Below are 22,572 nucleotides of genomic sequence, written 5' to 3'. Positions count from 1 at the left end.
TTTAGGAGAGCAGTGGGACTGTGTAGAAAATTATATACTACCGAACTATTTTTATGAAAGGGGAGAAAATGTTAAGAGGACGTGCTCTAGGGCAGATCTCTTAGAGCCGCAGGGCTGTGATTTAGCAATTCCCCCAGTTACTTAGGTGATACTCACTTGTGTAGAAGGTGTGGTTGATTCTGTTTGCAGTTAGCTGGAAGCTTTCTGCTTCACCATAGACACAACTTCCATTTCACAAGTGGAATGAAGAACAGTATATTAAAATAAAGGATATTTATGGAGTAACTTCTCTCATAACAGATTATAATGAAACTGGCTCTTAAAGAATGCTTCAATCAAAAAGAAAATTAGAAAGCCCACCTGGCATTTGCTGTGGTCAAACAGAGGGACCAACATGTCATTCAGTCAAATGAGACCTCGAACATCACAGGTGAGAGTTTTTGTACTTTTCCATAAAGATTTTTTAGATTTCACAAATAAAAATAAAAATTTATTAAAGTAAGGTTCTAGAAGACCTGAGAGGGAAAAAAAAATTGTGCTTTTAAAATAGTATATATAGAAATAATTATTTTCTAGTTAACATTAAGCCACTCAACACTTGCAGAAATATTTAATATAGCTTATTTACATGACTTCTAGTTATAGGGAGGTGTATCATTGTTGTCAATACTATCTGATTTTTACTAAAAATATCAAGACCTGAAAATTAGTAGTGCAACAACTACCACAGGTCCAAACACAGTCTGAATGAACCTTGCTCAGAGCCAACTTAGTTATTTTTGCAGACATTAGCAGGAGCATTTTAGTGTTTTCAAGGTAGCTAATATTATTAACAACAGTCAGAAACATTTTGAATTTTTTTTTCCTTGATGACAAGATCAAGTTGTGGTGCTGTTTGAATCAAGCTTTCAGGGCTTTGCATTTTTTATGAGATGAACAAAGGTAGGATTTCAGCTGAGGGATTCTCATAGTCATGACACTCTCCAGAGTATCAACTGTTTTTGGTAAGATCTCTCCATTGCTGTCACAGTGATACATAGCAGTAGCACAGGCTCTCTATTATCTCACTTCCATTGTGGAGCTTGTTCTAATGTGAGTTATTTTGATGCTGTCAGCTGGCATTCAGTCAGAAATTGCTCTGCTGTCACTGTTCTCACTATCTAGTCATCACTGTGAGACAGGGCCTCACTGTTCTAGTCCCTGTGCTAATATCAAAGGAACCATTCCTGCCAACACAAACTAGAAGTCCACCTATACAAAACAAAGTGTATAGGAAGAGGATTGTAATACATTTACATCTGTTCCTTTTTTTTAGCTGGTGGAGCTTCATGTTTTTTATGTCCCAGCAGAAGTGTGGAACTTCAAGCTGAATACAGTTCCTGTAGCTCTTACTAGCAAATTCATCTCAGCTGGATTTATAAGGTGAGTGCAGTCTTAGGTTTCATGTATGTGGTAGGTCCTTCAGTCTTTCAGTCCAACTGTTGCTCTAGAGAGCACAGTTACATCTGTCAGCAGAAACTTGATGCCTAATTAAATTTCTGGAGGGTAAATGGTGACCATAACTAACATTATGTTCATTTGTACTGTATTGGGCTTAGCTCCCTTAGCCCATGGTGTAGACCATTGAAAAGCACTTCCAGAGCAGTGCTAGTATTTCTGCAGAATAATTTATATTGTAAAATCATATCTTTCTGTCTCCTTGAGACTGATTATCAAAAGCTGGAATTCTTTTGGGCAAGGGGTCAACTTCGAGACAGTGGCTTGGTGAAGACAGGATAGCCTGTCAGTTCCTGGGAACAGGGATGTGATGATCTGAGCCCTCTCAGTCCAGAGAAAGAGCTGAAGCCTTGTTTCTCAAGGGGAAGCATTACAGCCCATGAACCAGCAGCATTTCCCCTTTCTTCTTGAGCAGTGAAAGGCTGTGCACAGCACCATGTGCTATGTGTGCTCTCAGGTAGCTGTTTAAAGGACTTAGTGAAGGAATACCCTGGTTCCCAGTCCTAGGCTCAAATCTGGCACAGAGTTGCATTTTTAATCTTTCATAACTTTGAAAGTTTTATTTATACTCCTAAACACTTTACTCTCAAAATCTGTGTGTATCTGGTGTGGTAAGAAGTTGTAGATCAAGTAAAGTAAAGACGTGCATTGAAACAGAGGTTTTACATGCACCTTTTCTACCCCTGTGCAAAACCTGTCAATTCAGCTTAAACTGCAGGGAATAGAGGTTTTAATTAATTTAAATTGAGTCTTGTTTTATCCACTTAAGACAATATACAGTGTAGCTGAAAAGACTGACAGTGGTCAGGTATGAGCATGTAGTGCAGAATATATTCATTCTCACAGCTGCTTTTGTTGAAAGGCTGCTCAAAATCGGACAAAATAAGTGCATATACCCATTTCATGCTGTTCTAGTCAGCAGCAGAGGTGCAGAACACGTCTGAAGTGGTAACTTCATTTCATGTCATGGACATCTGTCACTGCCCTATAATATCTAGTGCAAATTTATTTCACTGAGGCATCAAATTAAATTAGGATCCTCACTGATTTCAGTGGGTTTATATTTGCCTGGGTATTGTTTTTTGCTAATGACTCTTAGATACTTGCTAATTAATTATTCTATGGGTACTATGCAATGCTGCAGTACATTAGCATTAACAATAACTAGCACCTGGCCAGTGAATCCCTGTGTTTAAAAACAAAAAAAAATTTTTAAATCTTCTTCTATTATAATCCAAGATAGGGAATGGCAGCCTTGCTGGTACTCCTGTGGCTTGGACATTGTTGTTCAGTCAGCTTGACAATCCTAATAGTGTCTGAGTCAGCCTTACAAAGGATTCCTAGGTCAAAGTACAGGCCACTTCCATTAGCTGTGTAGTTAGAGGAAGATATTAAGGGTGTAATTGTCTATGGCCCTGAGTTCTTGCTCCTATGAACTTGATTTCTCAGCCTCTGTGAGCTTTTTCTTTTTAATTCCTCGTTCCTCACCACAGAAGCTAAACTTTTATTATTTCTAGATGAGATGCAATGAACTCTTTTAAAGTTACAATGAACTCTTTTAAATCACTTTTAAAGGGATGCCCTGAAGGAAGTGACTCTTATGTGACTGTTTTCTGCCAGCCAGTGGCAGCAAGTGACAGACTAATATTTTTGTATTTTCCTAGCAGCTGCACTGGAAAATAATTTTTTAGATAATTTTCTGCTGAATATCTCAGGATCTGGGTACCTAGATATTTTTCTCTCATTATGCATTGTAGTTACTTAGATGTTTTCCCTGCTGTTCATAAATGCCTTAGTTTTAGGTTTGCTTGCCAGTTTGGACAGGCCTTATCAGTGAAGGGTGTGCAGTGTTATAATTGCCTCTGAAAGAGCTTGCATTTATTTGGTTTCAGAAGACCACTCAAGGGGCATATCTTCTCTGAGACATCAGCTTGAAGAAATTGTTGTAAATGAGAGATATTTGAATTACAGATCACCCATGTGCCTCACATAAGTCATGTAAGGATGTGTGTTGATATATGTATCCATCATCCACATTTGTCTTTATACAGTTAAAATAAAGGATGTTAAGGACAGTATCTGCAGCAAATGCGGGCGAAACGATGGCTGGGGAAGAAATAAGCAGGAGCCAAATGTACAGGAACTATGTCGTGTGGCCTAGATGTGTCCTCTCTGCAGACTTGGGTCTCCTCTGCTGCATGCCTGTGCTCCTTCTTAAGAAGGGTCCTCTAAGTCCAGGGTGTTTGAAATAATACAAGGGAAGCATTGTAGCCCACTGAAGTATTGTGTTCATTAGATGAAAATGACTGTTTTTATTACGTACTTGAGGTGTGAACTGAAGGCCTATAGGGCTGCTTGCCAGTGCAAACAAACCTTGACAGGTTAGTGTTGAAGACCTGTTCAAATGGAAGACGTGGCAGGTTCTTGACTATACAGTTTGCTGGGAAAGGCATGTGCTGTCCCCCAAGCTATGTCTGTGCATTGCTGGAGGAGTGAGAGCTGCCTGGACCAGAATCATCCTACCACTTAATCAGTGTGGGTGATTAACAGTCTTGGGCCTGAATTTGTTCTCTGGTTTATCTTATATGGCAGCAGAGAACAATTAGCATTGCCTATGCTGTGCTGCAGAGCTTTGGTGTGCCTCTGGCATACTTGGATTTATCGTGCAGAGATGCTTTTTATTCTGTAGTGATTTTTCTACTGAGCTCATTACTTTAATATTTGCATACTTTCAAGTAGTACATTAAATGATGCAATTCATATTTGTGTCAGCATTCTCATCCTCAAATCACAGTGGAAATGTTCACACTGCAGTGTTTGGTTTTTATTTAAAATACATTTGCATACACACATGCACACACCCACCTATAAATTTGTGTTGGAGAAGACAAAAGCAAAGGAATGTGCCTGCTGCTTAAAGTGGAGAGTGATGAAGGCTCCTCTGGCCGTGGGTGCTTGAAGGGAATGTTCAGCAGTCCTGAACCAGCCCCATGACACTTTGTCACTTATATGGAAGTGCACAACTGTAGTTTCCAATGTTGTTATTCATCTGCAGATGAGCAACAGCATTCTGAAGAAGTAACTTTCAAATTTTGTCTGCTTCCATATTCTCCCTTTGTATGAGGCTTATAGAATGTGAGTATTGCTAGTTAATGTTATGACAGCCCTTACAGTGCAGTGTTCTGACTGCCACGCCAAGGCTCTCTGACCTAGGTGTAACTGGGTTCAGTTCTAGGACATAGCTCCCAGTTTTGGTCATTCTGTCTGTGCAAGCCAGCACGTGTAGAGCATTATCTTCCCCCTCCTACTAACTAGCCATCATTATTTGATCTTACAGATGTATTAATGAATGACAACATTCTAGGGTGTCTCCTCACGTCACATTAAGAGTGCTGCGGGACAAGCTTGGAGAATACCTGGGTGGAGTGGTAGTTGCAGATAAATTCAAATTTTTAAAATGCATTGGGAAAAAACTAGTAGTGGTAAGTTAATGTTTTTTTTTTCTTGAGCACTCTTCTGTTTTATAATGTAAAGGAGATATTTCATTCCTGTAGATGAGATAATATCACATAAAGTAGAGATAACTTTAGGAGCACTGTTAGCACTTTTTTTAAACATGCTGCAGCATAAGCTCTTGTCAGAGCACATCTACTTCCCCACGTGCAAAGGCACAGCTGGACAGTTATATGAGCAATACCCTTTAAAGCAACAGGTGTAATTAGTTGCCATCCAGTGAAAAGATGCTAGTGTTGATAAGTCCATGGATTAAATATGATAAATCTGGTTACATTACAAAAAACCCCAAACTCATAAGTTCATTATTACCTGCATATGGTTTGGAATATGGCAGTTGATGAATTAGCAATGGAAGCTCAGTCAGAGTTCCTCTAATGGCTGCTGCTGTGACCTGCCCAAAAGCATTTAAGACATCATTCTCTGAATGGAAACTTCTCTGGATTTTCCACTGTTTAGTCCAACAATATAGCCTGAGATGTAAGTAATAAAACCCCTGCACAGGTGAATCATAACTGTTCCTCACATTGATTCTATATATATATTTATGTCTTACAAATTATAGCTTAAGATTAAATAAACTTGAAAATTAGTCCAACAGAAAGTTTGTTGATGTAATACAAAAATATTTAAGTAATTTTTGTAAGTATAGAGTACTTTTTCCATGTCTCATTTCACCTGTTTCTCATGGATTTGGAAATTAACTACAAGCAGGAAATTTGGTGCCATTCTTTATTTCATTTCTAGTTGAATTATCACTAAAATAGTGATAATTCTCTCACAGAAGACTAGAATAAATACTAAGTAATATGCTAAAACTAGGTGGAAAAACATGAAAAGAAACTTGAAAGACTGTGGTACAATCTAAATTGGAAAGTATGCTTATGTTTTCAATGAATTCAGGTCTTTTTAACTGGATAATGATAATAAGTAAGATGGTGTATTTTCTTCCCCACATAGTTTGGAGATAAATGGAGAAATTTTCCAGCCTCCTTTATAATGTCAGCAGATGAATAAAATGTTTTATGTTAATAGAGAATTAAAGATACTGGTAATCTACATGAAGATTTAGAGACAAATCAAAGGTACAGGTTTACTTTGAGGTGCTTACTGTTGCTTGATGTTTAAATTTATAACAAAGTGTAAAGCAATAAACCAACAGGTTTATTTGTTGTTTAGGGTCACGGTAACCTCACTGAATTACATCTCCATGATTAAATATTTGTTGAGTGTTCTCTCTCTCAGTCTTCTGTTTCACAACTCTAACAATGTAAGCAGAACTAAGAGCTGTGCTCTATTTGCAAGCAGGGGTCTTTTAAATGAAAAGACAAACATAAACCAAAGTCAAGTTCATTTGCTCTTCAGTTTTTGCATGTAACCTGTGTGTTTAATTCAATACAATGATTTAGATGTAAGTTCAGATTTCTTTTCTCTTCCTTACATTGGAGCACATCTTTCAAATACACACTGACTATTTTAGACTTTGTTTTTAGGACAACTGTTGAAATGTGGAAGTGTATGTCACAAAGAATATGAAGGAAAATGATAAATACAAGAAGACGTAGGATAATATTAGATTTTTTTCCATATATATTAAATATTTTGCGGTTTTGTATTAGGTGAATAGAGAAAATTATGTGAGACTCAGCATTTCTGTCCAGATTCAGCTTGAAGCAACTTTTGATAAAGAAAGTTGAAAACGTTCTTTTCCTGTGACTGTTGGATAAGATCCTTTGAACCATAAGAGAAAGGGTAAAGGAAAAAAAAAATATTCAGTATATGCATGTAATCTTGTGGGTCTGATTAAGATTTTGAAAAATAGACAAAGTTTCAGAACTATGTCAGAAAATATAATTGTATTCTAAGATTATTTTTCCCCATAAGGTTACTGGAGATTATAGTGCTGGTTATGAAAAAATACAGCATGTAAAAATGTCAGTAGAATATATATGTCACATGCAACATGATGGATCAAAGAAGTATTGTATTTTTTATGTTTCCATATTTTATCTTCTGAGGTGAAAGCAAAGCAGGAAACAGAGCTGGAACTGAAGTCATTTGCTCCTCCTTATGTAAGTATTGAATGGCTTGTAAGGTACCTTTTCAGAAACTTTACGTTGCACCTCGTCTCTTTTGTCCTGTCTGATGAATATGCTGTGTATTTTCAGGCACTTTATCCTGAATTGTATTTATTACCTGGAGTGGGGTATTTTGAAGATGTTTATCCATTACCATCATCGACTCAACAAAAACATCACTTTATTGAAGAAGCTAATAGGTTTGGTCTTGGATCAAGATTATCCAGTCTTTCCCAACAGAAACCTGAAAAAAGCAAACCATTTTTAGAAAGTGTACAAAGCAGGTGTCAGGTAGAAAATCTGGAAGTGCCCAGTCCTGTGGAATGGGGTGAGAAAGAACCTGTTCCAGTTTCACACACAAACAATAAGCAAGACAATAACAACAGGATTCAAGAAAACCAGTTTGGAGAAAAAGGTAAGTTTAACCAGTGTAGTGAAGGAGGATGATGAATGAGAAGAAAAATAAATATCACGGTTAACATTTACAATAAAATAATATCTGTTTCATATTATCAATTATTATGCAGATCAAAGTGGATCTGATGGACCTTTCTTCACACCAAGTCATTCAAATCCTGCAGATCAGGAGTCTGGAAAGTGTGACCTGGTGTTACAGAGCTCTGAGCAGAATCATCTCAGCCAAGATCAAGAAGACTATGATGCTCCTAAGTGGAATGACAAATCCAAAGGAACCGCTCTTACTCATGTAAACCATGGTGATGAACAAGGCCAGGATAACCAAAGACTCCAAAATCACATTAAATATCAAAAGGGTACAAATGTTTATTGTTGTCTTTTTGCTAAAGCAAGAGTTCTAGAAAGCTAGCGAAGTAAAGCTAAGTTTTAAGAAATCTGTAATTAAAGCGTGAGCTGGAATAGCACTATCAGAACAATATTCTGTTTTTAAAATAATAATATCTTTCAAAGAGATGTAGCTTTACCTTGTAAGTCCTTCATTATCACTGTGTGCTGATATAACCACTCTTCTATAGTTGATACATATGTCTAATCACCAGAATTAGTCAGGTACAAATTCTTATAACAAAAATACCCTTTTTTTTTCTTTATTTCTTTCTTCTATTATTCATGGAACATTTCCAAATCATAGAGATAACACCACTTGCTGTGTTAATTCACTGAATTTCCAATATAGGTTGGAAAGTCCAGTCATTGACAGTCAAACCAACCTGATTTTTGCAAGTGTAATCAATATATTTTTGTCATCACTATCCTGTCACAGAACTAACAAACACAGAAAATAGTGAGCACCAAAAAGAAACCAAATTAAGAAGAAACAGAACACAGGATGCTGAAATTTTTGAAATAATGGAAGACCAAACTACAGATTATGTCCACAAAAAACAAAGGTTAGCAAATAATGAATCTTCTAAAATAATGGATAATATTAATTCACCAATACAGACTTACTTTACAGACTTTAAATAAATTAAAGGAGGGAAAAAACCATTTCATTCAGTGAATTTTCACTTGCTTTTTGGATTTTACCTTAGGTTGCAGCAAAACAGAACTAAGAAGACTAGAGCTGATCTTGGTGAAAAACTGGATAATCAGGTATGTTTTTCAAGGTAACACTCCTAGTAATCTTGAGCAATAGATATAGTCCTCCACCTAGAAACAGTCTAATTTTGTAAGACAGGTGACTCATTATAAGTATGAAAGATTTGAGAATAATTGAGAAAAGTTAATTCATGCACTGCTACTTAGCAGATTTTCTAGTGAATATTAACTATATTTCTAAACAATTGAAATTTGCAATTACAAATTCTAGTTTAGAAATCAGCAGGTTTTGATTTCATAATCAATTAATCAGGTGGCTGTTTTAAGGCCCTGAGTTCCTGGTCTTGCATGGGAATGTCAGTAAATTGTGGGGTTATGAACATGGACAAGAACAGTTAGCAATAATCTATGGTTTTGTCTGTATGTTCTCTGTGATGTAAGTGTTCAGTGTTCTCGTTTTGTTTGCAGAAGTCCAGCTGTTTATAATTTAGTAATCATGTGTACTGGTAACAGAATAAAAAAGCCTACCTGCAGAATTCAAATTCAGCCCTCCCATTCACTCAGGCCACTTTCAGGGCATGTGTCTAATGTAACTATTCAGGATTATGGTTATGTACTTACAGTTGCGTCTTTTGACTCTATAGGCAGATGAAAACAAGCAAAATCATCTTACTTGTCCAGAAGAGTATATTTCACCTCCTAGTCCACCTTTTTTGGCGCTTACTGTAAATCCAGTTCAAGTTCCTGTAATTCAGGCAGCAAGTGAGTACATGATTCCAAGAAATTGCAAGGAAGTGAACATTTAATCAAGACTGAAGAGTCAATGAAGATGTAAATACCTACTTTATGAAAGGATTTGTACATACATTCATTCTCAGTATTGTTATGAATTTTAATTTATGGTTAGAAAATTCCAGGTATTTATGATTGCATGGGCTGTCCTTGCACTTGGCAGGTTCCCAGCACTAGAAAACCCAGCTTGTGGAGTTGTAGATTGAAGGAGAAAAGGAGGGAGATCAGATGAAATACTGCAGGCTCAAGTGAGAATGTAGCAAAGAAAACCAGAAGTAGTGTTGCTGAGGAGGAGGATAGTGAGAAGTTAAGTGTTTGACCTCTTGTTGCAGACTAGTGAAAGTCTGAGATATTGTCCTGCCAGCTGGACATTGGCAAGAGTTTGCAATGTATGGAGTGAATACATTTCTTGATTACGTAGTTTTAGTGATACATTGTCTAAACATATAGAAGGATGTTTGTCTGTGTGTATGTGTGTGAATGCCTGGTTGAGTGATAGATTTCTCCCTTTTTCTAAAGCACCAGCCATGTTGAAAAGTTAGATTAAAATGAAACCCGATTAAAATGAAGTTGTTTCTACTGCTTGTTCTGACAGAGCTTTTGGCATAATTTGTGATGAGTGCATTACAAAAATCTTGACTGATCCTTTGTACTTAGAGTATTCAGATGCTTGCTAAATAGAATTGTAATATCTTTAGAAAACAAGATGGCAGAACAATTGCAACAAATGAAGAAAGACAGAAGGCACATGGAAAAATCTAGAGAAGAGCTGATCAAAAAAGCTAAAGGGCTGCTGGAACAAAATAAGCTGAGGAGATACCATGGTACAGTTTTAATTTATTTTGGAATTTGGAATGATTGAGAAATTACACTGAAACCAATGGGAAAATATTTGTCTCCTTGTCAGTGAGCTTAATTACAGAGAGAGCAGTTTGCTAACCAATAGCTCCAAGAAGACTCATTTTGTGTAATAGCATGCTAGAAAAATTCATGGTTGCAATGTTTCCTTCCACTTTTTTTTTGTGGTATATTTTATAAAGTTAAGATTATTCTGGCTTTCATAAACTATTCAAGTTGTGTCTCATGGACGTGCAGTGTTCAGAGAGCTACTGCAGGCTGCTTCTCTCTGAGGCCCAGGGCAGCTGACATATTCTAACCCTGCCTTTAGCTGGTGCTTACAGAGGCTTGTACTGTGTTGATAGAGCTTCAGGTAAATTGCAGCGTAATAATTTTTGTTCTTCCCATCTCATGGGATTCAGCTTACGACATGGAAGTTACAAGCCTGTTGTGACAAGCTTGACAAAGCTTGGTTTTTAACAAGGTCAAATCTCATTAAAATCTTACACAAATTTCCTTCGTTAAATTATTTTCAAGTTTATACTTAAAGCTATCTTCCCTAAGTCACATCCTGGTTATACAGAGATGAGATTTAATCATTTTTGATGTTTTGAGATCTTTCTCTTTTTGCTTAAAAATAGCTATGTCATTAGGAATCTTAAATATTACTTGTAGCTCGTTGAAAGGAGACATCAAGCCAATTCTTTCAGTTATTCTCTTAAGGACATGGCTGCACTGCACTCCACAGCATGGGGAAGCTGTATTTAAAAAACCCCAAACTTGGGTACTTGAAGAACTCTGTAGTAGCATGGAGCTGCAATGCAAGCTAGAGATAAGCCCTAAATGGCTCCTGCATTGTCTTAAATTATGTTATCCAGTTAGGTAAAATAAAGAATATTTCACAAGGATTCAAACAGCTTCTGCAGGTTCTTTAAGAAGTGTCTGTACCTCTGAATTTTTTTTTTCTCAAACCTGTAGAGTTTCATAAGCAAGGGCACGTAGCAAGCATGTTTCTTACTAAGGAAAGAGCATTTTCTGCAGGAACAGCCATCCAGTCTGTATTTGATATCCTCCTAAGGCTGCCATGCTGGCAGGCACTCTCAGTTACATGGTGTAGAGTCCTCCAACAGCCAAGTTCTTTTGGGAACGTTTCAGTCATCCTGGTTCCATGAAGTATGCCTCGAAAGAAGGGATTCATTTAAGACACTGCAGGCATGCAGTGGCCATAGACTGCCACAATGCATACAGGGGTATTTATGTGCCAGCTCTTGACAGCACATTAACAACATGGGAGGAACCATCGTGAAGTGTAAACTGTTTCCCATAATTTGGGATGTCAGTATAAAATGAAGCTGTTCAAAATGTCTGGCCATGAAGAGCATAAATTTTGCCTAAATCTCCGATGCTACATTTTCTGCTACAGTAGAGCTATGGAATTCAGACTGTGCTGGGCATACCAGTCTTCACCAGCCAGGAGCACTTAAACATGCAGCAGAACCTGCAGAACAGCCAGGCTGAATAAAACTTGGGGTTTGAACCCTGTGTTTTATCTCACTGGACAGATAGAGCCTTTTGTTGCAGATGTTTGTGTGAAAATTCAGTTGCATTTATGGTGAATGTAATTTTAATGAAGATTTTTTCACTAAATGTTTATTTTAAAGAAACCTACTGCCATGTTTCAATGTGTACATTGGCCAGCTGAAGCTTGTGAGGTGAGCTGGTCGTGACTGTCTTCAGCAGACCTTATGGTAAGGTGAACAAGAGTGAACACACTATTACTGTTTTCCTGTGCAGTTCGTGAGGAATGGAAAAAGAAGTACTTTGAAACTAAGAAAGCTACAGTTTCACTGGAGGACACTTTAAATAAACTGCGGCAAGATTTAGAGCTTTACCACCAGAAATTGCTCTTGCAATTGGAAGCCAGAGCTAGCCGACAACGACCAAACAATACAACAAACTCCAAGGTACTTGCTTGTATTATTTTATTATCTCTTTTTACACAGTCTGAGGGGTTTTTGTATAAAACATAAAGTAAAGAAACAAATTTATCGCCAACCAATGACTTGTAAACTAGCTTTAGCTCAGTGATTTGAGGGACAGAATTTCTTCAGGCCGTTTGTCTCAAAAAGACTGCAGAAGTGCTTGAGTCTGAGCACTTGTTTCTTTCTGCTTTCTGTTGGTACCTTTTTGTAACAATACCACCTTCTGTTCAGTGTAGCCAATGAATAGTTCAGCTCTACTTTGTTCCCATCATTCCAAATTTCATACACGGAAGTAATGAATGTTTGGAGGACAAGAAACGTATCTGTAGCTTTTGAAGTTGTTGTACTTCAACTATTGTGCAACTGTGCATTTCATAGGAAGTTCAGAGAGGGATTAAAAAAGAAAAGATAAAAGAAAAAGGGGGAACACCCTTTCCAACAGTTGTCTGCTAATTTTCTAAATGCATTGATGGAAGCAAGTCTGTTGGCAAAATTGAAGCTAGTCTAGGAAGAATAAATGTCCCCTTCTTGCATCTGAAAGGTGCATGTATGTACAATCTAAGAGTGTACATTATATACAAATGTGTATTATTTGAGCTATCTTGAAATATCTACAAAATAAAAATATGAATAGGGTTGACATTGCATTACTGGCTATGTTCAGACAGGTTATTGCTCCTTGTGAGGGGCATATCAGGGGTGGGGTTTTTTAGGCACAAGGTAACATTCCTACAGCAGTTCTGCACTGGCCAGCACCCAGAGAAGGTAGCCAGGATTTAATGAGCTGTTAGGCTGAGCACAAGGGTGCTCCTCACTCCTCATGAACAACGTGCTGGCCAGGCAGGCATCAGGCAGGTGGGAAAGCAGGGAGTTGGAAACAGGTCAGAGGGTTGTTTCTGAGTAGTGAAGTAGCACCCAATGAGGGAAGAGATGCACTAATGCTGCACTTCAAGTTTTGTTGTTGTTTCACACAGAATTGCACAATCATCCAGATTGCTACAGTGCAGCATGAACTCGATCAGCTGAGGAAGAAGCTAGATGATACAAAAATGAAACTCATAATAGAAATTAAGGTACTTCGCCTTTTAATTAGAACAGTCAAAATGTGACAATATGTTAAAAAAACTAGAACTTACAAATTATTGGATTATATTTGCTGAAATATAATAAATATTTAAATATGTATTATGTTATACTTTATATATTTAATATATAATTATATAATATTTTATATATTTAAAATAAATAAATATTCTTTTAAATAATATAAAATATAGTAAATATTTGCTAAACAGTTCTTGTTTTACACTGTTAGTTTTAAGGTGTTAGGTGTTGTAACTTCATCACTCGAGCCAAATTACCCCAGAACACCAGATATCAGATGATTTGGAATGTAAGGCATCCAAACAACTTAGATACTCAATGTACTATATAATCTAACGTTCATAATCTTGTTCATAAAATTCCCATTTCATTCAAAAGCTAATTGAAGAAATATACCTGGTGTGGTGAGGCATTGATCAGCAATAAATAGACCATGGCAAAAGAAAAAAAATTGTTTAAAGGGAAAAAACCCCAACCAAAACAAAACAAAAAAAACCCTCTCCAAGCAGATGGCAGACCTCTCCATCAGCTTTATTCCATATCAGTGCTGCCTATGACACTTTCTGGAAGGAAGAGGTAGTATAGGCCTTCATACTGGATAGCTTTCCAGCTCTGAAATAGGAGTGTTCTATATCACAGAGATTGCCCATACCCCTTTTTACTGGGTACTCCAGGGTGGGTGTATTCATTATGACTTCTCCATTGTCTAGCAAGGAGTGGAAAGAACAATTAACTTTGCAGTTGTCTCAAAAACATCAAGGCAAAATATAGAACAAAGAAGTGCTAGAAGTATGCTATCTAATTAGACATGTAAAATTTTAAAGATGAAAGATGTATCCTGTATTCAGCCATCCTGTATAAAATATCAGTCTTAGTTATATAAACTTATATGCATGTCAGCTCCAAAAAAAGCTTCCTTAAATTGCCATTCCTTAAATTATGGGTTCTTTTGCAGATGAGAAAGCAGGCAGCATCTGACTTACGAGCACTGAGAGCGGAACTGACACAGAAGAAGATTCATTCAGCTTTAATTCTCCAGTCCAGAAAATCAAAAATTTAAGAAGATGACGTGACTAACATCTGTAAAGTCTACAGCAGCTCTCTAGTGTATATAGAAGAGAATTTCAGAGCATTTGTTTGTATGTTCTTGAAGGTATTTTGTAAAAAGACATCAACTATATAAATGTTGTGGAATTTGGGTACTAGGCTACTGAGGTAATGCAGCTCACTTCTTTTTAAATCTCACTTACTGTAAGATTAGTCAGCTCCTTAAACATACAGTTCAAGCTAGTAATGTGTCTAAAACTAAGATGTTATTTTTAAAGTGCAGATTAGTTAATTGTGTAACATCCCAGTGGTATGCTGATGTTCTTTGATTAACTACATAGCTACCAAGCAAATAAACCTAAAATCCATAACCTCCTGTTCTTTTCAGGCACACACACTACATTTTTGAGAAATTATTAAAATGCAGTTTCTATAGAATTACAGCAACAGTAATCCTTTATTTAGCTATTTACTGGAATATGTTTTTGGCATTATAAGTATGCCTATCTATAAATTAGCAATGTATCATTACTGTATTACTATGAAGCATAAACAAAATCTCAGATAATCTCACTTTATTTCATATCTAGCTTGTTCTGTTCCCTCTTTTATTAGGAAAGCCACTTGGACATTAACTGTCTTCTGTAGTTCGAAAGCTTGCCTGAAAGCTCTCTTGTGGACCAGTATCATGATGATCCTGGTCCACCTTACACTCTTGCATATTCTGTCTTTCCTCAATTCCAAGGTCATGCATGTGCTGAGATTAACAATTCTCTGAAAGAGGAACCAGAAACCTCTTCATAGGAAATTTTTTCTAGCTTTTGTATTTGCCTCTTTGCAAACCAGGTGTTATTATATTAAGCAGAAGAATAACATGTTAGGAATTAATCTCAGCTAAAAGGTTGTCAAGGCTGTATTTATTACTGGAAGTGAAACACTCATGGGAAATAAGTTATAGGATAAGAAAATTATGCAGCTCTCAAAAGAACTAACTTAGAAATGTCTTGAGTCGAACCACCCATTATCCAATTTATTTTCTAAAAAATAGGACTTAACAAAGACTTTAATTAAGGATTAAATAAATTATTAAAACTACACCCACTTTTGCTCAATTCAGGGTTGAAGCTCACATTTTCTATTTCAGAATTGTGTCTTATTTAAGATACAAGAGCAGGCTACGAGCTACTGGAAAATCAGAACCTAAATTTAAAATATAATGTTATGAATTAATGATTTTTGACTGCTACAGGAAAGAGAGTTTTATTATTGTCATCTCACCCTAGTTAGGATTTTGCAGGTCACATATTCACTCCAGAAGACTCTTTCAGCATATTCAGCAAATACCCATCTCACAGGATTTAAGCATATAGGTAGTAATACACATTTTGAAGTACATATATGTGTGTAGATATATATATAGATAGATAGATAGATAGATACCTACATCTATTACATATAAAATTTAGCACTTTCTCTTAAGCCTTACAGACCAGTGTTCTAGTGAAAAGCCTTCTGATTTGTTAAGGGAATTTTTTAGTTTCTGCAAGAGCAGTAGGCTTCACCTTCTGCTTTCCATCACCTGTAGTATCAAGCAGACAACTCAGATGAAGTCTCCAAGTCGTTTCTGCAGTAGCCATTATGGTAGTGCTGCCATACTATGGTAACTCTTTAGCAAGTGAAAAACCCCAACCAATTAAACAAAAAACCCAAAAACCATCCAACCAAATCAAACCAAAAAACCACCAAACCCACAAATGACTACATCCACCTAATTAAATACATTTTTTAATTAATTGAGTCACTTAAGCAGGGCCCAGTTGCACTTTAATTTGGTTGTGAAAGAGTTCTGAGAAGCAGACAAGAAGTGTGGGCTGTAAGCTGTAGAACAAGTAAAGCACAGACAGGAGCCATTGTTTACAAGCCTTACCAAGAGCAGCATTTTATTTAAGAAAAATATCCTGTAAACACCATCCAATCTTTACATCACTATGGATATTTTAAAAAGTTAAAAAATTTCTTTAGGCAAATGATTTTATGAAAATATGAACTAGAAAGAAAACATAAGCTCCTATTATCTCAAAGGCAACACCCCATAAAAATGAAAAGCAGGCTACTGAATGAATCTTAGGGTGTGTTGAAAAACAGATATGTAGTTCATTTAACTTCTAGTTTTCAGAAAGTAGTTTGACATGGAAGGAAACATCATCCAAGCCCTCTCCATATTAATGCTTCCTCTTCAAGCTAAGGTCAGAGGTTACTGGCTTTTGAAACTACGGAATTATGTGATACATAAGCACAGTGAAAATGGAGTTTATTGAATATTCCTTTCTAACAACAAATTTGATATAAATCTTAACAGCAACTACTTCATGTTATGTAATTTTGTCAGTCCAAAAAATCTTTTCATCTAGAAGCGTAACCAAGCTGCATGTAATCAACAATCTGTTTACCCAGTATTCTGATTTAATCTGATTCTAAAGTGACTTAGCTATAGTATTGGTTGGGTTGGGAAGTCAGAAGGCTGAGACTGCACCATGTAACACAGGAATAAATATTTGCTACATCTGGCAGCTTTAGCAAAGCATCATTATGAGCCCGCCCCTGTAAATCCATCAATTGGTCTTGTTACCAGATACATGCTGGGTTCAAGCATTATAAAACTTAGAGTAATTGTGAAAAGTGAAGAAGACAAGCAGTCTTAAAAAAACCCTACTGATAAAGCAACACTGGAATTTTCTGAATAATGAAAATACAGCTTTGCATATAAAATAACAAGATTAATTTGCCTAGTTTTTAAAGTTTTTGTAATCACAGTGTATTTGTATAAATTCAAAATCTGTGAAAGTGTCAGACAAAATAAAAAATGACCAATTTTCATAATTCTAAGTCAAGGGTTCACATAGTTCCTATGGTGTCAGAGCTTGCCACATTGCTTGAGTTTGGTGTTCTGCTACAGCTTCCTTGGAATAGTCAAGACTATTTCCATTCCACATGCCAATGCCCCTTAAACCTCGATTCTTCACATATGCTGCTTTTAGAGAAATGCTGCGAGGGTCATCAAACCATACTTGGTGGAATTGACCAACAGAATCCTAGAAAAACATTTAAACACTGGTGTCAGTAAATCAATTTTCTGTTGAACACAGTTAAAAGTATAACTCAAAACAGATATACAAGCTAGGTAGATTTACATAATATTTTCCTGATTTACCAATTCTTTGTCACACAGGAAAATTAAAAATTCTAAGCCAAATACTTGGATATTTTTTTAATTGTAGAATATAACTTATTAAACAGTGACACAATTTAACTGAAGTTAGATGAAAGGACTTAGCTAATTTGTATCTTAATATCTTTTAAAATATAGATAAAATTTCAGATACATTATCTAACCCAACAGGTGAATTTAGTTAGACGTTGTGGGGTTTTTAAAGCAATAAACAGTTTTAGAGGAGGTTATAAAATTTTATCAAGGTTATGCTGCTTTTACCTGGTCATTGCTTACAACATCTTTTAATCACCTACCTGTGAAACTTAAATAATGTCTAAAGAAACAAGATAAAATAGATACACTGTGGTGTTCTTGTCAGCACAGTCATTTATGGACTCTTCCACTGTGTCCATGTAGAAAAAAAATGCAGAAGAGAAAATGCATGCAAGGCACTGAGCTAGAAAATCTTAAGAGCATCTCAGAATCTTTATAAAAGTGAAGCGCAGAGCTATAGGATGTCTTTGTGCCAAAATGTTGGTTTTGACATGATACAGTATCTCAAGAAGACTGCAAAGTGATAAAGATCTTTATTACTCCTGTAGCCTTCAGGCACTGCACCCCTCTCTCAGACTAGGAATTCAAGACACAGAATTCCAGCAATCCTTTACCAAAAAAAAAAAAAGAAAAAAAAAAAAAAGAAAAGTAGAAAACATAAAAGGAAGAATCTAATCCTGATAACTTTATAGCCAAAGATCTATGGTTCATAAATGCTTACTCCACACGACGGTGTCTTGGAAAAAGACTCCTACCTTGTACTCATAAAATGGAGCCTTCTGTAGCTCATCCCACAGCACCCCTGACAGAGAACTGTTCACCTGCTTCATGATGGTTGCATAGGGGACCTGGATCCCTGCAGCATCACTGCAAGGAGCCCCTCGGAAAGGCACTTTGGGAAGGGAGCAAACATGATCCTGAACAGAAAAGCAGAAGGCATGAGTTTCATGTTAGATATACTGAACTCCAGAATAGAAGTACAGCCAAGAACAATTCACAAAAGGCATTAAGGCCTCAAAATAAACAAATTTCCAAGCAACTCCAACAGATACTATTTGTAGAGAAAAGTAAATTAAAACAGGTAAATTTTCGTTACTCTGCAGTAATATGGGATTGAATGGATATCATTCAGCTTATACAGTTGTCTTATCTTTTCCACCTTTAATTGGCCCTTACATTTTTCATAAGTATAATATTTGAGACTTCATAAACTGCTATGCTCTAACAGTAATAAGTTTGCTATGGTTTGTTGCACCTGCCTTTAAGCAGTGGTGTTGAGAAGGCACATACAAGTGTTGTAGGGCTTTTGGACATTCCCTCTTCTCATACAGATAACATTTATAGCTCCTTAGTCAAATACAGTGCTTGTATATCATGGAGTCCATGCTGCCTAAGGAGCTAAAATGCCTTGTCTGGTAGCACACTGCTCATCAGTTATCAGCCAAGCAAAAGATTCTGTTTTGTGCCCCAGCTTTATGCTCTTATCCATCAGACCACAGTATTTCCTAGTCCAGAAACAAGATTACCAAAATCTAGTTGTATCTTTCCTAGGAAAAAATTAACAGTATGATTGCAAACAAATAATCTTCACCTTACCGTGGATAGGTTTTGGCAGGCATAGTCATAGCCATACCAGGGGACACCCATCACAAGCTTCTTAGGATCAATGCCCATAGCAATGTATTCTTCATATCCTAGTTTTGAGGGAAATAAAAATTAACATGCATTATTTACTTTTTCTATGCTTTTTATTTTTACAACTAATCTAGAGCCAGAACCACTACAGAACTTGCATGATCCCCAGCTACAGGCCAAGGTGCAAGCTGTCCTTTGCCTCCAACTGCACTCTCCAGTGAATAAGAGGCTTGCTCTACTGAGATCCCAGTATCTGCTCCAGTTGCTCACACTTTAAACCATCTGCCCTGAGCAGAGGTTCACAAAGATGAGAGAAATGGTTCAGGTTCTTTGCAATCCCAGGCAGACACCATTGTTCTGGCTGCCATTTGTCATTCTAAAAGAGTTCTTCACACTTGTGATATTACTCTACAAGTAACAACACACAACTGCTAAAGGTCTGCCTGTAGTGTCATACGGATCAGGGATACTATTTTCACATCAGGACTGCACATACTTGAGCACAATCAATGCCTCACTGCAACAATAACAAAATAAACCTGTCTAAGAAAAAGCAATCTTTTCTATCTACTCATGTGAACAAATGGAAATATTCTGACTCCTGGGGAGGTGTTTTGTCCTCACCAACCAAAGTCTGCAGGTAAGGAGCATTGGCTTTTGCAATACAGTCTGTCCAGATCTGGCTCTGTTCATCATATGACATCACAAATAAGAAGTCACAGGCATCTGCAATCCCAGTGTAGTTGTAGCACCTTTTATCTATGCATGCTGGAGACCAAGCCACATCAAATGTTACCTGAAGAAAAAATGCTCAACTTAGTATCAAATATGGTCCTTAGGTGCCCTTGTTATCTCTTTTTAAAAAAAGCTGTAACTTTTAAAGACAGTATTTCCCAAATGGTGCAGTTTAACACACTGTGATAGTAATGAACTACAGGAGAAGCTGCTCATCTGATTAAACAAACAAGATAATAAAGTGAGTACCCCATTAGTGAATATATAGCACCAAAGAAATTAAAATATAATATGAAAACCACCAAAAATATGAAGCATGATGCAAATCCTTAAAACTTTCATGATGGGTTTACCAAAGCACTGTCAAGCTTTTGCCCCAGAAGGCTGTATTTGCCCTACTTTCAACAATTCATTAAGCCACACTAAAAACTGCAGGCTCACACATGTAACAGTGTACCTACAAATCTCAGCAAAGCCCATCTCTCATTTAAATTCACACAGGTCAAAAAGAGTGATTCTTACAAGATCATATCACAGCTAGCATTCATAATTAAGCATTCACTAGAATATTATATTTAGATCTGCATAAACTTTTTCATATTCATATGCTAAACAGCACTGCCAAAAGTCCTTACATTTCATAAGCTTAAATTGAATGTTTGTATAAAGTACATTTTTATTACCTGTGATCCTGCTATTTCTCTGTGAAAAGCATCTGTAGTTTCTCTAACAAGCTCTGTCAATGCATAATACTCAGGGGAGGTTTCATTAACTTCTTGCTCTATATCTATGTTAATTCCATCCATATACTGTTTTTTTGCGAGGTCCAGCTGTTGAGATATCCATGCTGCTCTTTTAGCAGGATCAACAATTTCCTTAAGAGGTACATCACCTAGACAAGAGGCCTTCAAGAGTTAACATGCATTTGCACCACAGTAATAGTAAGGAGGAAAGGTTTGTCTTTAATTAACGAATAAATATAAACACAACATGAAAAATACCAATATTGGCAAAATACAAAGGAGTTAACTTTTTCCCCAAACATAATTTTGAGAAGCCACCCCAGAAGAGATTACCAAACTTCTTTGAGACAGTGGTGTTAAAATCAAGTTCCTTTGGTTTTTCTATAATTTTAGTCTTCTTACTTCTGTTTAATATTCTTTTAGCCACTGTAAACTACCTTTCTTGAAATGAAAGTACTTTCAGCATTTCCACTGGTCATGTTTAGAAAAAAAAATACTTTTATGTTTAACCTTTGTTGCTTTCCACACTGTAGTCTTGGATTCTGTTTTTTCTAAACAGAGCCAAAAGGTAATTACAACACATAAGCTGTAATGGACTTTGTCTATCTAATCAGCATTTGTATCTGCACAGAGTTCCTGAGTATTCATGTTTTATAACTCAACCACTTCCTAATACAGAGGGACTGATTTAAGTGCAAAATACTAAAAATTACTTAAAATCCCTTTCCTGACTTTGTCTTTTGGGTACTCCACATAAGATCCAGAATACAGACCCAAATAACTATCTTCTACAGGCTTTTTCTTTCCTCCCTCTTCCTCCATAGCAATGATGTTCCCTGTTAGAGAACTTTTATTAAGATGTCACTGGGATGGTTTCGTTACTACTGTAGCAGAATCCACTGTTGGTTTCAATACCCTGCATACCAGCACATGCAAAATGTCAAAGTATTATAGTCCTGGGTTCATTGAAGCCTTATTAATTAATCCTCTTAGTGATTTTAATACTCTGCATACAACTGAATGCAAAATATTAAGGTAATATGGCCCTGTGTACCTTATCTTCTTATTCACTTATCATAAACACCCACGTTTTTCCAATGTAACCAACCTTTCAGTACTATCCTCGAGCCTTTGGAGTGGGCATAGCACATGAGCTCAGGATCGTACTTTCCAAAAGCTGCCACAGTGGTAATTTTTGACCAATCGTAGTACTTCCAGGTTTCCTTCCCCACATCAAACACAAAGACCTGGAAAAGGGGTAAAAGGCACCCTCGTCAGCCCCGAACACTTCTCAGCAGGACAATTATTCTCCACGCGGCTCTCACACCGGCACATCCGCGGCTCGCAGGGATGGCTGCCGGGAGCCGAGTGCGGGCCAGCCCCGAGCAGCGCGCCCGGCCCGGGCACTGCCCGCACGCCCCCGCCCCCCGGGGACCCTGCCCGGCTCGGGCCGAGCGCGGGCGGCTCCCGAGCGGCAGCAGCGCCCGGGGCGCTGAACGCGCTGCGAGCGGCGCCGCCGCGGGGCCCGGCCCCGCCTGTGCCGGCAGCGCCCGCCCGGGCCCGGGCCGCGCACCTCGGAGCCGGCGGGGCCCGTGACGGGCTGGCAGAGCCACGGGTCCCGGCAGGGGCAGGCGCCGGCGGGGCCCAGCAGCTGCAGGAGGCCGATGGGCAGCAGCCACCCGCCCCACGGCCGCCCCATGGTCGCCGGTGCCGGCCCGGCCGCGCAGCCTCGGCCCCGGGGCGGGCTGAGCCCGGGGCGGGCCCGGCCGGAGCCGCTCCCAGCGCGCCGCGAGTGCACGGACAAACGAGCTCGGCCGCGCGCGTTC

At 37.7% G+C, this 22,572-nt stretch overlaps 2 protein-coding genes across 2 annotated transcripts; one reads left to right on the top strand and one right to left on the bottom strand.

Moving 5' to 3' along the window:
* Window positions 1-300: 300 nt before the first annotated feature.
* SPATA1 (spermatogenesis associated 1) lies at window positions 301-14,446 on the top strand. The gene is made up of 13 exons (XM_082286945.1): window positions 301-430; window positions 1,316-1,422; window positions 4,862-4,979; window positions 7,029-7,082; window positions 7,179-7,503; window positions 7,616-7,861; window positions 8,329-8,455; window positions 8,600-8,660; window positions 9,251-9,368; window positions 10,097-10,222; window positions 12,030-12,199; window positions 13,192-13,290; window positions 14,277-14,446. Exons 1-13 carry the CDS (start codon window positions 395-397, stop codon window positions 14,379-14,381), a joined length of 1,692 nt encoding a protein of 563 aa, XP_082143071.1. The 5' UTR covers window positions 301-394; the 3' UTR covers window positions 14,382-14,446.
* A 1,799-nt stretch (window positions 14,447-16,245) lies between these two features.
* CTBS (chitobiase) lies at window positions 16,246-22,458 on the bottom strand. Its single transcript, XM_082287180.1, has 7 exons — window positions 22,320-22,458; window positions 21,855-21,993; window positions 20,687-20,895; window positions 19,893-20,064; window positions 19,230-19,327; window positions 18,389-18,550; window positions 16,246-17,460 (listed from the first exon to the last, which is right to left on the bottom strand). Exons 1-7 carry the CDS (start codon window positions 22,443-22,445, stop codon window positions 17,275-17,277), a joined length of 1,092 nt encoding a protein of 363 aa, XP_082143306.1. The 5' UTR covers window positions 22,446-22,458; the 3' UTR covers window positions 16,246-17,274.
* Between the last annotated feature and the right edge of the window lie 114 nt (window positions 22,459-22,572).

Source organism: Coloeus monedula (assembly GCF_965178545.1).
Source record: "Coloeus monedula genome assembly, chromosome: 9".
Lineage (NCBI taxonomy): Eukaryota > Metazoa > Chordata > Aves > Passeriformes > Corvidae > Coloeus > Coloeus monedula.
Note: the sequence above shows the minus strand (reverse complement) of the source record. Positions and strands in the feature narration are given on the sequence as shown.